General features: G+C 33.3%; 1 protein-coding gene across 17 annotated transcripts in view; it reads right to left on the bottom strand.

Annotated features, from left to right (window-relative positions):
• The window catches only part of PCDH15 (protocadherin related 15), a 729696-nt gene that overhangs the window by 288034 nt on the left and 423631 nt on the right, over positions 1-18031 (bottom strand). For all 17 annotated transcript variants that reach the window (XM_060118371.1, XM_060118174.1, XM_060118091.1 and 14 more), the window contains one exon: positions 7019-7212. In XM_060118371.1, the coding sequence (XP_059974354.1) occupies positions 7019-7212 (194 nt within the window). The remainder of the gene's footprint in view (positions 1-7018; positions 7213-18031) is intronic.

Genomic DNA, 18031 nt, shown 5'->3' on the forward strand with positions numbered 1-18031 from the left:
CAGACCATAGGCACTGAAAATGATTTTTTAGCTTATCAGCTTATATCACCTTATATTATGCCTAAGTCCAAATTGTTTCTGAACATATTCTCAGTAGAATAGATACCTATAGAATATTAAGCACCTCTAAAAAGCTGCAGTGACAAAAAAAAATTCATACTTAAATTTATCACAATATTGTTCCAAAGTAATCTCATTTTAAATTAAAATCTCTTAGACTTCATAATCAGTTAAAGTATCTGCATTCTTTCTTGCTCTGATTTTATCTCATTATTAAAATTTGCCAATAAAATTAACCAAAATATAATTGCTTTTCTTTTCAATTTTGTTTTACAACTCGTGCTTTAAGGATAAAATGTTTAAAGTAGATTAAAATGGATGATGAAATGCTGCTTATAAACTTAGAGGTATTAAGTTTAACTTATAGGTACTATAATGGCTAGATGAAAAAGAAAAATATCAGCAAGTTATAAATTTAGTGTGCAAAGAGTCCCACTCTCATATTGTAGGAATACATTAATTGTCAATATGAGGTGGGCCTATTATCCTCCCAGGTGGTGATCTGGTTCCAACAGCCATCCCAAGATATACACTATTGCTGATATTACCCTTCATAATCCTGACTTTTTTTAGTGTCTGTTACTTATCAAGTGATTTAAACATTTTATAAATCTCTTCCTTTTTGCTGCCAGCACATTCTCTATGCATAAGTCTTATAACATTTACCCTATATCACATTGGTAATAACCCTAGCTGAGTGAGGTTGAGCACTGGATTCATAACCACACATTCCTGGGTTAGAATTTTTATGCTACCACATGTGATCATAGGCAACTGACTTCTTTCAGTTTCACTATTTCCATCTGATAATTAAGAATAATAATAACATTAAGATTAGCATAACGATTAAATAAGATTATATGTATGGTGTGTATGTGTGTGTGCACATATGTGTATGTATATGTAAGTATATACACACATAGAAAAACAAATTTATCAGTTATTATTGTTAACTGTTCAAAATAAGGCTTCTTATTCTATTCTGTGGAATGAACTAAATAAGCTTATATTTACCTTATTAACATCCCTTAAAATATTTTAGACATTTTAATCACATCTTTTCACTTTTCTTGGCTAAAAACCTACAGGCACAGTATCCCCTCTTGCCTCCCCAGAATGGAGCATGGTAGTGTTAGGGTTCGGACATATTGGATCAGAATCTTTTGATGTGGGACCACAAATCGACATTTTCCATGGATATACAAGTTTTTTCTCACACACGCTTGATTCAGAAGACCACTGTCCCAGAAGTTCATGGGGAGTATAGCATGTAGACTCATCTGCTTTTTAAGTTAGGAGGCCAGGGAATTCCTCTAAAAACTGACCTAAAACTCTCCTTAATAAGCTTGGAGGCAAGAGATTCCCTCACTGATTAACATTTTCTTTTTGACCTAGAACACACATGTATTCCAAATTCAAAACTTCTTTTCAAAAAGTTAGAGCCTTCCTGCTTTTGATATTTAGAACTTCAGCTTACTGATGTGGAGTACTTTATAAAATCTTTACCAGAATATGGGTCTCTTTCTGCTCTTAAAACTATAATTTGTACTAAACTTATTGTACTTTGTATATTTCCTTATTTTCCCCCTTTGAATATTTTCCCATTTTAGAGGGCTAAACTGTTTATATCCACAGCACTACAATAAGGACCTCTAACTCAGATGAAGCTTGTGTCTTTGCCACAGAGAAGAAAAATTTTAAATGCAAAACAAAAGAGACTATCCCCAAGGCAGAAGACAGTGAACAACTATGGTCCAAAATGACCATCTCCTTCATCTGCCCTTACTCCTTTGCTTCCTTTGCTCCTTTCCACAGTAATTCAAATGCTAGAATTGCTAATCATGACCCCCACCCCCACAAACACACACTCTTGGATCTTAGAGTTATTTGGGGAAGATCATAACTCAATGTCTTGCATTTTTCATCTTTAACATCCTGACACTTCCCTACAATGTGTTTAAATAAGCACTAACCTTCTTGATAGCTATTGCCTTCTAAAATGCTATCTCCCTTTTTATCCCTGATGTCAGCATAGTGTCAGAGTTAGCTTTCCTAAAACGAAATGCCAAGAGTATTAACCATAAAATGATATCATTAATGTTGTAATAAATAGTAGTAATTCAACAGCATTGATCAAGCACATAATAAAATAGGACAGTCATGAGGTAAATAATAAATTATAATAAATTCTATGTGAACACTTTGTATCACATTTTATAGCTAGTCTTAAATGCATAAAAATGAGAATCTATATAATACCAATTTTATTTTGTAATATAGCCAGCATAATGTAGATAACTCTATTTCTAAACATAAAATTCATAAAGTTTTTATTTCACATTTGGTAATGAGGTCAAAGTAGAACAAGAGAGGTGACATAACTTCTCAGATAATTGTATGATTTTAAAAGACCCTAGAAACCATCTAGTTGAACTCCCATTTTACAAAAGAGGATTAGAAAATGAGAAAGATTAAGTGACAGATTCAGGGTTATGAAGTTAATTAGCAACAGCAGATAAACTAAAAGGCAGGGCTACTGTATTCAAAATCTGCCTGTCCTTTCTCCCCACATCCTACAAGAACAAAAGTGGGAGGTAAATTGAAGACATTTTAGTTATCTGATGTGTGTGTGTGTTTCTGTGGGGAGTATGAAACATCCTTGGTTTGCAATGAAGGATGTTATCTCACAGGAGATCGCAACTTTCAAGTCTTTGGATCAGACTATAATATTACAATCAATTTTAATTATTTATATCATGAATAAAACTTCATCCATAACACTTTTTTTAAGAACAAAATAAAATATGAATAAAAAGAGGTTATGAAGATAGACCTAAGAAGCTTTAACTTCAGAAATGGTATAATTTTTAAAAAGATAAAAAGTCATATTTTTTGGATATGACAATAGTACTCAGTGGTACTGAGGTGATGTCCTCGACATTTAGAGGACTGCACAATCTGTATGGTAATTTTCTTTTCAATGTGTCAACATACGCTACAGGGTGTCTATTTGTAACTATATTTCTAAGTTGTCTCCAAGATGAAAGTTCTAGGTATTTATATTGCTTTCACTAGTAGACTTAAGACAAAAACCTTATCTTTTCTTCCTTTGTCTCCCACCAACATCACACTAAAAAAGCTATATTTACATTTCAGTGTTCACAGGTTCTACTTTACGATTTTGGAAGTACATATAGGAATCCATAGGAGCAAAAATTTCAGACTTAAAGCTAAATAAGACGTCAGAGAAATTTCTCAGAGGAAGTTACAGAGACAAGATGTACTTAGGTACATGGTGTTGAGAAGAGACTGAAGGGGGCACAGGCAGAAGTCTAACTGGACTTCTAATTAGAAGAGGTTTTCAACACTAGAGAGAACAGTGGCTTGGACTGCTATGTTAATAATGAAAGTAGGGGGATTTGTTGGTTTCTGAGTATGTTTTTAGGGTAGAGCTTAGAGTTGTTGCTCAAGATTATATTTGGAGTTTGAATGAAGGATAAGCATTGAGGATGGCTCCAGGGATCTTTGGCCAAAGTGACTGCAAGTTTGGAGATGCTTTATACCACATATTGGACATTGAAGTCACCAAGCATTTTGACAAACATACTGTTGAAATGAATGCCAAGCAGACTAGAACTACACTCTTCTGCAGTGACCTGCAGGTCTGTAGATAACAGTGGGAGATGAGGTTAGAGATAAGAGGAGAAAATGGGGGAGGGACCTGTGACCTGCAGATGATAGTAGCAGCGAGTACTGGATAGTACATTCTTATGTACATTCTTATGTAATGAAATTAAAGAGAAAATATCAAGGAGAAGGAGAAAGAATAGTCTAGAAATATCAATGAGGAACTACAAGGTCCTGTCAAATCTCTATGATTAATGATAAGAGGGGTGTGAAGAGAAAAGTCTCTCATGTGGGTGTGCTGCAGAGGAAGCAATGTCCTTTGCTCTGCTCTGGAGGAGGTTTTAATGGTTAATGGGTTTGTTACAGATCTTCTGTCAAACTGCCTGGCCCTGCTATAGTTTGGAGTAGTATTTAGAGGAAAATACTATTGAACTCTTAAGAATTCTTAATCTTTGGGATTGATTTTGGTAAATCATATTTTCTTGAAAAATTATCCATTTTATCCATCTTTTCAAGCTTTTACATCTATTAAAGCAAAGTGGTCTTTTAATGATTCTTTCAATTTCTTCTCTTTCTGTTTTTTCCCTCTCAGAATTTATTAGGTAAAGTTGCACCTTCTCCCACTTTTTTGATTAGTTTAGCTGATAGTTTATAAATTTATTTATGTTTTTATTTATTTATATTTCAAAGAACCAAATTTGAATTTATTTATTGGCTTTACAGATGTTTACAACTAATTCATAGTCGTCAAACTTATTAATTCATTTTTGTGTTTCTTTGTGGTTTTTGTTTATTTCACTTATGAAGTATCATAACAACTACATAAAGCCTTCACAGAAGTTTCTCAAAAAGAAAAGCATGGACTAATTTCACTAAATAAAATACTAACAAATATAATCCAGAAGTTTATTTCAAGATTAAAATACCAAGGCCTACATGGATTTATATCAGGAATGAAAAATAGATTTATTATAGGAACTGTATTAAGATCAATCATCCTAGCATTGGCTCAAGAAGAAAATTCATTATTGTCTTCATAGCTGATGGATATTTATTTGACTTGAATAAATGACGATTCTTATTTTTTAAAAGTCAATAAAATAAGAAGAATGCTTTCTTAACATAATAAAATATGTTTTTTAACCATAAACCAATATAATAGGGAAATGTGGGAGGTATTCCCACTCAAATCAAAGTCAAGACAAGCAATTTTATTGGAAGTACTAGCAAATGAAATTAAACAGAAGAAAAAAAATAGAAAGACATCAAACTATCACTACCTATAAAATATGTTCTTGGATAACGTAGGAACATGAACTGGAAAACTACAAAAACATAAGAGAATTAAATACGAAAGTGGGTTAAAATTAATATAGATTAACAGCTTTTACATATGTGTCAACCATTTAGAAGAATGAGGAAGAAGGAGTCTATTTACACTAACACCAAAAGATGAGAAACAATCCAACAAAAATATGTCTAGGACATATATAAAGAAAATATTTTTAAAATAAAATCTACTAAAGGACACAAAAGAAAACATGGATAAATGAAGAGACAGAAAGTTCTTAGACAGAAAGTTCTTAGAAAGATTCAACACCAACAATGTATAATTTAACCCTAAGTAATTAATTTATAAATTTAATGTGTTGCTAATAAAAATATGGTTAAAAAAATACTTAAGTAGCTTATATAAAGTCAAAGAAAAAAATTAACAGAAAGAGTAACCAGACAATTTTTAAGGAAGAAAATCAATGAGTTAAGTTCACACCACTGTGTTATAAAGCATAGTTTAAAATCTTAACAATTAAGATTGTGTGATAATAGCTCATAAAAACATAGGTGAACTAATGGAATAGTGGAGAAAGTCTAGAATCACATTCAAATACATAAGCAAAAATATACTCAAATTAATGAGTAAAAAGATGAACCATCTGATATATTATGTGAAAAATGGCATAGTTGCCTGAAAAAAAAAAATACTGCTGGATCAATACCTCCTATTGTACAGTAGGATAAATCCCAAATGCAACAAAGATTTAAACATACAATATGAATATACAGTCACTAGTAGAAAACACAGAATAATTGTAACCTGGGTTTAACAAATCAATAGAAAAATGGGCAAAGATTGTGAACACAAAATTCACAGAAAAGGTAACAAAAGTAGAAAACATAGGAAATATACTCAAACTCACTCATAAGCAAATGGATAAAAAAATAAATACTATTTTTTTAACTTATCAGGCTGGCAAAAATCCAGAAGTTTGATATGACACACACTAGGGAGACTGTTTAGAATTAGCCATACTCAGACCTGGCAGTTAGAATTGCAAATTGTTATAATCCCCATAGAATACAATTTGGCAGTTCTCTCTAAAACTTACAATTGTGTGTACCCTTTGGTCTAACTTCAGGGCATTTACTGTATTGATATACTGGCACACATTCAAAATGATGCGTGTTCGATGTTACTTATTTCTTAATTGTCTGTTAAAGAGAGACTGACACGTAAAGTCTATCAACAGTGGGTTTCTTAAACAGTATTACATATATATGAAGGAATATTATGTAGCTGTGATTAAAAGTTTTAAGGGAATTATCCAGTATTCATCTGGAAAGAGCCCTAAGATACATTGTGAGGGTGAAAAATAAACCAGCAAGGTTCAGCAATGTATTAATATTAACTTCATATATTCTTAAAATGCATACTGAAAATCTGGAAACAAACAAGAAATCAATAAAAGGGATATCTCAGGGATATCTCTTGGGGGGGCAGATAGATGTAGTTGTAACAGTTGGAAGTCTTTTTACTTTTTTCTCTCTTACTGTCTCTCTCTCATATATATCTATGAGATTATATTACATATACATAAATATATAGATAGATTTTCTAGATAAATTGTATATGTGTATAAAAATTTTAAAAATAATTACTCTGACACTGAGAGATGGCCTCAAAACCCTGAGACATCACGTGTTACATGCTATCTGTGACCTCTCACTATGAGCAGCCTTGCTTTTCACTAATAAAGCGGACACATGCCTCTGATATTTCCCAGTTCCCACTCCCCCTCCCAACAGAGACTTGCATCCTTCACATCTGTGAAATCACAGTTAAATATTTTGTGGTTTAATCTTGACTTTATTGTACTTTTCCCACAATTTGACCAAAGAAGAATATGCAGTTCCTGAGAATCCAGTCTCTCTGATTTTCTGATCTAATTTAGATGTTTATAAGATAAAAGAATGCTTGCGGCGCGTCTTAAACTTAATTTTGGGGTTTAAACTGGAGCGATGAAAAGACCGCATTGCTTCTGATATAAATTACCTTCTCTCTGCTGGAGGAGCATTATCCGCTGCTTGGATGGTGAGCGCATAAGTCCGCCCAACTATCAATTCCACCCCTGGAGCGATGGTGATAAGCCCTGTTGTTTTATTGATGATGAAGTCTCCCTGAGCCCCAACCAGTATTTCATATGTGATCTCCCCGTTTGACCCTTCGTCTGCGTCGACTGCAGTGAGCTGGAATTAAAAATAACAATATAAATCCTCTTGGGACTCAACTTTTCACCATTGTGTCATTTTTTTCCCCCAACAAAAGAAGCTTGCTTTCAAACACACACACACAAAGTAAGTAAAAAAATTTCTCTTGACATGTACACTCTTGTTTTCTTGAATTGAGGCTACTGTGTTCTAATGCTGAAGCAATCACATCAGGAAAGAATTTTTTGTTCTTGTGAGAGTGATAAAAGATTTTGAATCCTAAAGACTATTTTAATTTCCTAAAGAAAAAAAAAAAAAAAGGAAAGCCTGTCCCTATAGGAATATTTTTTTTCTCTGTCTTATCACCTGTTCTTGACACATAAACACATATTAATAAGGATGGAGGTCTGGAAAAAATGAATTGCTTTTATTATTCTCATCCTTCCTTTTGCTCTAATTTTTTCCAGTCTTAATGTTTTCCTTCCCATCTCCCAGAGATTCTCTTGTCCTGTAATTCTTTTTACTTACACATGGCTTTAGCAAAAATTCTTATAATCTTGTTCACGATGACTTATAAAGGATTGATAAGTCTTAGAGTATTACCTTTTCAAAAGCAAACAAATGCATGTCCAATTGTAGAATATCTAATTAGAAAATTAGAATATCAAGCCCAAGAAATATTTTTTTTGAGAAAAGGCATTCAATTTAGAGTCCCTGACATAATACCACATGAGCATCTGTAAGGCTAATTTGCACATATTCATAATCATTTTGGAGCAAATGATATGCAATAGTTAAAGACTATTTGGGGTCATTATATATGAAAAGAGAATAACCATTATTAATTTCATAAAGCCAAATTAAGGTCATTATGATTTAATATGTTAAATAAGCCTCATGGACCCTGATAAATATAAATTTACTTAAGGGGGCAAAAAAAAAAAGATTTTACTGGGAAATCTTATAATATGCATTTTACAAAGAGTCACAGAATTTTCTGTTTTCATCCTTTGACAGATAAAGAAAAGAAAGCTGGCCTCAGTTTACACATAAGAGGAAAGCAAAAATTTCCTGTTAATAAAGAAAACACACAGGGTTGTAATAAATAAAGTTGAAGAAAAAAATTTTCTTATTTATTGACATTATGCATTTCTTATCCATGAGTTTCACTTCTATAAAGTAGCAGTTCTTTGTCATCCACAGACTTCTTTGGGCGGCTACTGGACATTTTGGTGCACTTTCTTAGATAAAATGCAAGTGTACACATTTACCTTGAAACTTAAATTCAATTTCAGAAATGCTGTGTTAATTAATGGCCCATTCAAAGGATCATGTTAACTATCCTAATGAAATGTAAACAAAGTACTTTATGCACCTCATCGTGCTTAAAGGGATATACTGTGCATAGCCTATTTCTATTTTTATTATACACTGCATTTAGAATGATAATGTGCATAGAAATAGCAGCAACAAAAATAATTCAGAGAAAAAAATGAAATTTGCAAGACAGCCATAAATTCAGCTAAGTCTGAGACTGGGTATTTGGGGGTGAACAGATGTGGCTGCCAGAAGGAAAGGCATTTCATGAAATGATTTTGGGACTTACGTGAGGATGACAGACATAGTCCTAAAGGCAAAGGAGAAGGAAACAATTTACAGAAACAGTCAGAATGAATGATATATATTTATGGAGAACTATTCAAGCCAGACAAACTCATTCTCTTTTGTGTGTGGATAAAATTAGAAAATTAGAGGACGGGGTAGCAGAGGAGAAATCAATTTTGATTATAGTAAATCACTTAACACAATGTCTCAGGAAATCCTAATTAAAATTTAGTTCAAACTGGATTCAATATTAACATTCTTCCTGGGACTGAAATTGGCTAAAGGAATTTAGTGATAAATGGCAATGCATCAAGTTAAGAAGAAGTGTTGAGAAACGTGCGTAAGGGATATAGGTATTATGGTTGGTCTTGTTTAACATTTTCATAAATGATATTGGAAAAGAGAAAGCTGGATGATAATTAAATTGAAAAAGGCACCTGTCTGGGTGGTGCTGTAAATACCAAACAGTACTGCAAAGCACAGGTGATAGAAACAACCCCAAAACTGCAGAGTCAGCCAACCACAGATAAGATAATATATTCAGGGAATACAACTAGTGCCACAGAAATCATTAGCAAGTAGGAAGTTTAACAAATAAGCCAAAAAATGAATTCTATGTTTGTTACTCAAATAGCTTTATACAAATTTTCAGACTTTCAACACTAAGTAATAAAAGAGTGCGTCAAGAATCCACTTAATTAAGTCCCTATACATGCAAACAAAAATATTTTAAAGGAATTATTGGTGGTCCGATTAGAAAAGAGCTGAGACACTGACTCAGAATACCCTGAAAATGGTAACATCTTGTGAAAAAACCTGAAACTAAACTATGGTGGGGATTTAATTCAATAACAACTCAATGATTTTGTGATCAGTGGTCTATGAGATTATAGGTATATGAAGCCAATTCCTAATTTAGTGGGAAAATCTGCCCCGTAAATAAAAACCCTTCATTTTTTTTTTCATCTTCCAGTGCATTTTAATCAAACTTCCATCATCAGAAGAGTTCTTGTAGCATACAGTGTTAGGATGGGCATGTTGACTTGGTCCTACAAATGGAATATCCACAGATTTGCACTTCAAACATGTATGAAAAATAAAATATATAATATTTAGCTGTATAAATTTCCCCACTAATCATGTTATCTTTAAAATAAATTACTACCTCTCTCCAATAAATTAAGCAACCTGGAGTCACTAAGCAGACATCAGCCAAATGACATCCGTTTCTTGAAAACATTCTGGGGGAAATACTGGAGACAGTCAAATGCTTACAGGAATAAACATGAATTAAAACTAGCACATTCAAAAATTAAAAAAAAATCTACAACATTATTGAGAGAAATTTAAAAGTATGTGGAGAAACAGTCCATGTTCATGGATATAAAGACTCAATATTTTAAGATAGAAATTCTTTAAATTTATTTGATTTATAGATTCAGTGTAACCCCTATCAAAATTCTATCAGGCTTTTTGGTGGAAACTGTCAAGTTAATCCCCAAGTTATATGGAAATACAAGGGACCTAGGATAGCCATCATTTTAGAAAAGAAAAACAATGAAGAAGGAATTACACTATCAATTTGAAAACACACTATCTACCCACAGCAATCAAGATGTAGTTTTGACATTAGTTAGACATACAGATTAACAGAAGTCCAGAAGTAACCTCTTACATTTATAGTTAACTGACTTACAACAAAGATACCAAGGTAATTTATGGGGAAAAGATAGTTTTTTGAATAAAAACTGCTGAGATATTTATATGCAAACGATTTTTTTAAATGAACAGAGATCTTTATCTCACAGCATATGCAATATTAATTAAAAATGGATCATCTAAATGTAAAATGTAAAAGCTAAAACTATAAAACTCATAACAGGTGATATAGGAGAAAATCTTCATGAACTCTTGTTGGCAAAAGTTTCTTAGATGTGACACTAACAGCATGATACACAAAAATAGAAAATATTTCCAAATCATATAGCTGATAAGGGACTTGTATTCAGAATTTAATGAATGTCAGCTATTTCAACAAAATATATTTAATATAATAAAACTTCAAATATAATTAAAGTCTGCAACACGAGTGAGTAAACTATATATTTTAAGAATCATTATTTTGGTTATAAGTTTTGATTCTAATGCAAACAGGTTTAGGTAAGAAACTGTATGAACTTTAGTAAAGTTAAATTGTTTCAATATGACATAAAATTATGTACAAATGTAAGAGTATATTTACAATTTTGAAAGGTTTGCTCATCAAATCTTTATCTGGTATTTGCTTAAAATACTAAACCCCACTAAGACCTTAAATAAATATACCCCTCAAACTTTAATCATGATATCACAAACACACATATACATACACACATATACTTACCACAGAGAACAATATCATTATTTGACATACAATAAATTGTCCAAGTCATTAAAATACTACATAGACTTATCCTAATTTTGTTTATAACATTGGAAATTATAAAAATAATTTTAACATATAATTCTATATGTAATGTTTATACGTCCTCCACAGGGTACTAAATAATATACAGGGCACATAGAGATATACACAGATAAGGCAGTAAAGGATATTAATTATCATAAATGCTTTATATAATTCATGAGAATGAACTGATATTAATAATAACTGGATGATTTTATACAAGATTTATCATTTACAATGCACATATGGAAGTAGTTCATATAACCAATTTAATACAGCTGGTACTATTAGTAGCAACATTTTAAAGAGTAGAACACTGAAGTACAGAAGGATAAGCTATTTGTGCAAGGTTACATAGGGTACAAAGTGACAGAAAGGGACACAACTGGTTAGTCTGATTCCAGATACTATTATCCTTATTTAAAAAATGGTTTTTGTATTTTAAAAAAATTTTTATTGGAGTATACTTGATTTAAAATGTTGGTAACAGATACTATTATCTTTAAATTGGATTTAACATCAACTTTGCCACTTACAAACTTTGTGAATTTGGACCAGTTTTATATCAATGTACTAGCTCAAATTCTTTATAAAATCAGTCTGTGAACAAGGAATATTTTCATAGTAATTTCTAGCTCTAATATTCAATGACTTGTGACACAGCATTAGTAATCAGGAATGTTTTCAATGTAATGTATTTTTCCATATTAAGAGAAGTAAAAGGATAGCCTGGCTGAGGCTAAAAAGTTAGAGACCGTTTTGAGAAAGGGCTATGGGAGATAACACTTTGTGTGTGTCAGAGAGAATTCTTAAGCCAAATAGAATGCATTTCTAGAATGAGACTCTTTCTAAACTAATTGAGAGCAAATTAATTGAGGGAATAAATTCAATGGGTATTTGGTGAATCCCTACTGTGTGGAAGTCATTGTGCTGACCACTGGTGGTTAGAAACCACTAAAAGGAATTTATGGTTCAGTAGGTTAGACAGAGATGTAAAAGCTAACTTTAATGCAAGGCACAGTAAAATGTATGGGAGATAGAACTGCCACCTACATATGTGGGAGTGTGATGGAAAGAACAATGAATTCTGACTTGCTATGAAAATAAAGACTTTATTTAAAAAATAACATTTGAAATGTGTGTAAAAGAATGAAAAAAAGTATAATTTGGATTAAATTTTAAAATCTGAGAGAGATACCGATAGCCATAGAACAGGAAGGATATTCTATGCTGAAATTAAATGCAACAAACCCTCTATATAATCTCTAAGTTGGTTACATGGAGAGATGTAGCATGAGATGAAACAAAAATACTTGAAGCATTACATAGCTGTTCTTGACTACATGGTGTGGAGATTAGACTCTTCCTTCAGTAGGATAAGGACCTATTTTGACTTGTGTCTGTGTTTCAGAATAATCATTTGTAGCAGTGAGGTGGGGAACCTGCAAAAATACAGTTGTCAGTCAGAGTCAACTGTAGCAGCCTAATTTATGGCAGTGCCTGGGCATGGAAAAGGAAATGATGACAGACAGGTACATTTTGAAACAGCATCTTCAGAAACCGGACAATCAGACAATAATTGAGATGTATGCAGGTGAAGGAGGGAGAAAAGAAACATGACTATAGCTGCTGGCCTGAAGCCAGGGTAATCCAGGATTAATTGGGCTCTTCAAAATATAACTGCCTCCAAAGAAGACAGGTTATGTATGTTTGAGTCTGTGTGTGTGTGTGTGTGTGTGTCTGTCTGTCTGTGTTTCTGTATCAGAAGAAAGATAATGTATTAGTCAATTTATCTTAGAGTATGTCAGTTTTAGCTGCCTGTCAAATATCCACCTTTCCATATCCAACAGATACCTTGCCATGTCCAACAGCTTGATGCTCAGGTCATCACAGGACATTTAACTTTGGGTGACATGAGTATACATAAAAGTGATGATTGAAAACTTGGGAATAGATGAAAGAGAGGAAATTTATATATTGATTTTTGGAAAATGTTAATATTGAAAGATTGAGAATTGAACAAGAAGCCAGCAAGAAAGTCCCTCAGTCACCAAACAGCTACGATGAGAACCAGGGAGGTTTTCCATAAAAGGGTAAATTTGAGAGTTTTACATAGATTAAGTACTGAGAAATATTTACTTCTGTATTTGACTCATTAGAATTATGATTTTAGGGCCTCCCTGGTGGCGCAAGTGGTTGAGAGTCCGCCTGCCGATGCAGGGGATACGGGTTCGTGCCCCGGTCTGGGAGGATCCCATATGCCGCGGAGCGGCTGGGCCCGTGAGCCATGGCCGCTGAGCCTGCGCGTCCGGAGCCTGCGCGTCCGGAGCCTGTGCTCCGCAACGGGGGAGGCCACAACAGTGAGAGGCCCGCATACTGAAAAAAAAAAAAAAAAAAAAAAAAAAAAAAAAAAAAAAGAATTATGATTTTATATGATTTTAGTAGTATGATGTGAGCGAAGGCCAGATTTATAACTATGTATTAATTATGCATAAATACATAATAAAATAATAAATTATCTAGATTTATCAATCCAAATGCTTAAATACATCAGAGTTGGAATATCAGAGTTAGATAGTAGCATGAAATCTCATCTGGAAAGAGTGTTTAGACCACGGCATGGGAGGATTTAAAAATGCTTATAGGCCAAAGGGTAAGAATCAATAGAGAGGAAGAGATTATTGTAGTAAAATAAAATTGAAAGAATGGAATAACTAGTGAGCACAGGTGAAGGTGAGGGGAAGGGGTGGACTTTAAAGCAGTCAAAAGGAGTAAGAAACACGAAAAAAGAAAGTAAGAACTGAAAAACAAGAAATATGCGAAGAGGTGCGGGTGACAATCAAAGGATGCCGCTCCATCAGGGACTCCATCTTAATAAATTAAGATTCCATTTTTCAGAGGGTACAAAATTATTGTTAAGGTTTAAGGCAGTTTTTCTCAAAATTAGCTACATATTAGAGCTGCTTTGTTTTATTAAATAAAATCTCTCCAAGTGACTCAACTATGTGTTAACATATCATTTAAATAAAAATATTCAGGGCGTAGTCCAGGCATCACTATTTTTAAAAGTTTCTCAGGTAGAAATCTAATACTCAGGACTAAGAACCATTGATTTAAGAGAATTGTAAAAGTCTAGGAATAGCATCTTTGGAGTACAGACAGGATAGCTAACTACAAATAGTAAAAGCTACATCTTTAAAATATTGGGCCTCCCTGGTGGCGCAGTGGTTAAGAGTCCGCCTGCCGATGCAGGGGATACGGGTTCGTGCCCCGGTCTGGGAGGATCCCATATGCCGCGGAGCGGCTGGGCCCGTGAGCCATGGCCGCTGGGCCTGCGCATCCGGAGTCTGTGCTCCGCAACGGGAGAGGCCACAACAGTGAGAGGCCCGCATACCGCAAAAAGAAAAAAAAAAAAAAATTAATATTATATATAAAAATCTATATCTCTAATATAGAGCAATTGGTTTTTCAAGAAAACTAGCAATGTGTAAATGAGACCTTAAGACAACAGAGTGAGGTATCATTTAGAGTCAACCTGGAAAATTTCATTGATGGCCTACAAAATTGTGTTTTGTGCAGCAAAAAATACACTGCATGAACTGAAGAAAAGAATCATACTCACTTATGCCAGTAATTTCTCTCTTAACACAAGGTGTGCTCATAATCTGATTACACTTAATTTTCAGTTGTGAAAGATGCAGCTGCTGTTTTATGGCAGTGCTCCCATAAGTGTATTTCATGAACCATACATGTCAGAATCACCCTGATCCTTTTTACAATAAGCAAGCATAATAGATATAAAGTCAGAAGGCTAGTTTATAACTGAGAACTTTTAACAAGAACCTGGGTAGTACTCACATTTTTATGACCAACCGATCCACGTTTGTGGACAAGGAGAGCTACCTCATAATAAGAAGACAGTAGACTCAAATAATTATGTACTTACATCAGGCCAAGATAGTCTCATGTCCACACTGAAAATGATCTGATTATAACACTTAAAATCTGTTTTCCAAGGCTCTCTTTGCTGGAGAGTGCTCATTGTCTCCTTTGTTTCTAACACTTTCACTCTTTTTGACAACAGATTACTAACCAAAGAGGAAACCAGTTGATCTTCTGTGGAGTTAGTGAGGAAAGGCAGGTTATTGAACGGTTAGTGATGAATGGAGCATAAGAACCCATTTTATGACCCTTAAAATGCAGCTGCAGATCACAGTTCTGAATTGTTTTGCTCTGTTTTAAATCTTTTCTCTCACTGGGAAATCTATTTCCTTTTATTTCTAGGCCCTTGGAGGATGTTTTATAGCCACACCACTCTTTTACCACATACCAGAATAACATTAAAAATGCTAATTAAAAAGCTTCATTTCTTGGCATTTAACTAAGTTAAGAAATTAGAGGCACATAGACAAAAACAACAATCTATGTTCAAATAGATTTTCAAAGGGAAATATATAAAATATGACTCTTTAAAGACAAGGCAAAAAGTGTTTTATAGAGATATATAAGGGAAATTAACTCTTGTAGACTGCAAATGCCAGAAATAAGCTTTGATCCCCCAGGGCAAACATTTTTGCGATACGGTTCCACCACATAATTGCTATAGTTTTCTTAGTTAAACTTTCCAGTTCCCTGCTGGTGGTTTTTCTGTATAAACTTACTTTTATTTCCAATTATGTTATTATAGAGATGAGAATCAGATCTAATTAAATAAGAACATGACAATAATTTTCATTCCTTTATCTGTATAAACCATAATTTTACTCCCTATGAAAGAGTGCCTCAGTAAAGATAAATGTAGATCTCTAGGTCCATCAATTCACTAGAAATAAAGACCAATACACTTATTCCTCCCCATTCATTCAGATCTACTTGTTTACAGATCTTTCTTTCATCCTCAAATGAACATTTATTAAGCATCTACTAGGTTAGGCATCTACTATATGCCAGGCACTATGGATACACAGACTATGGATACAGAAACAAATTATAGTTGTGCCCTCAAGACAAATGGGTAAAAAAGGTGGATTTCATCAATATGACAAGTGCCATAACCAAGATATGAATAAAATGTACTGTGGCTGTTTGCAACCTTTTCCCCACTACCCACATACATGGAAGAGGACATTCACATGGATGCACTTTTAGGTGAATTTTCAGTGCTCAGTCTATAATGTTACCCCTTCCTATATCACTGAAGAAAGCACATCTTAATCCAATAAATAAAATAGGGGTAGCATTGACTTATCTCTAATTTATATTAACAATTATATCATGCAAAATAGGTAATAACTCATCTTTTGAACAAATATTTACTGCATGGCTAGTATGTCTGGCATGTGCTGGTATTAGAGTAGCAAACAAGACAGATGGCCACTGATGGAGTTTTTAGTTTGGGGTGAGGACAAGAAGAAAAGAAGATAATTTTAGTTGGCCATATTGGCTATGAAAGTGATGAGAGAAAGTTACAGAATAAGAATGTGTGACGGAGTGTGTATATGTATGTGTGTATGCTGGGAGGCTATTGACACTAAGCTGTTAGGAAAGTTTTCTCTGAGGAGGTGATATTTTGAGCTGGGTCCTGAATGATGAGAGTGAATTAGCCTTGTAAAAGATCAGATAAGAAGTGTTCTTGGTTAACAGAAAATAGTATACAAAAGCCAAGAGACATATTGTTAACTATTTCTTCCCATACATTTCACACTGATGAGGACACACCACTGTATCATAATATCTTGGCTAGAAACTACTGTTATTGGTGGGTTGCAAGAACAGGAACTATTAAGGAAGAAGAATTACTAGGAATTATCTACTGAAAACTACCAAGGAATGCTTCCTCACAAAGTAAAATGTCTAAAGAATAGGAGAAAGTAATCAAGCTATAAATAGAAGGGAAAGAGATCAAGGTAAAGGAGATAATTAGAGAAAATGGGAAAGAGCAAGGCACATTCAGGTGACTGGAAATGATAGTTCAGTAGAACTGAAACATACATATAGAAATAGAGGGCCAAAGATGAAGCTGGAGAGAAAAGCAACCATAACATAAAGACTTAAGTACACTGTTGAGGCATTTGGAATGCTTTTTTACTGCTCTGAACTATTTATCTAATACTAAAACATATAGGTATACAAATTTATTTATTAGTATTCACTATATACTGTACTATTATATATTAGATTATATTCTATATTATTATGTATTTTATGTTATATAATATATATTATATATAAACTTTAGTAATAATTAGGAGACTTTCTAATACTCTAAAAAGTATAAAGAATCATGACCTTCCTGGCTTGAGAGTAATTTCAAATTATTAAATCTGACTCTCAGATGTAGAGGAAAATATAGATCAGTGGTCTTTACATGACTGGGCAACTTAAACCTTTTGGGTTTGTTTTTTATATTGATTACTTAAGTATTACTTATAGAGCTTCAGATCCAGGAAAGCTGAAGTGAATCTTGCTCATCTGTATTTCTCAACAACTCCCTAGATAATTTTGATGTACAGCCAGTTTGGAAAGTACTGGAGTCAACCAGATTTCTAAAAATCCTCAAGGAAGAATATTATTACTTCTTTATGGTTTATATACAGAGCACAAAAAAGATTGTGGATAACTTGCAATTTGTTTAAATGTAATAAGTACAGCTAATGATAAAAATAAAATAAATCAAGGATAAAGATTCTGCCAGATTTCTGTGTTTTCAAAGATATGATTTACTATCTAATCTTAATTTTTCCCATTGTAATGATTCCATTTTATGTCCAGGTAATCAATGTCTATTACCCAGCAATTTATTAATAC

The sequence above is a fragment of the Mesoplodon densirostris genome, chromosome 1 (assembly GCF_025265405.1).
Source record: "Mesoplodon densirostris isolate mMesDen1 chromosome 1, mMesDen1 primary haplotype, whole genome shotgun sequence".
Lineage (NCBI taxonomy): Eukaryota > Metazoa > Chordata > Mammalia > Artiodactyla > Ziphiidae > Mesoplodon > Mesoplodon densirostris.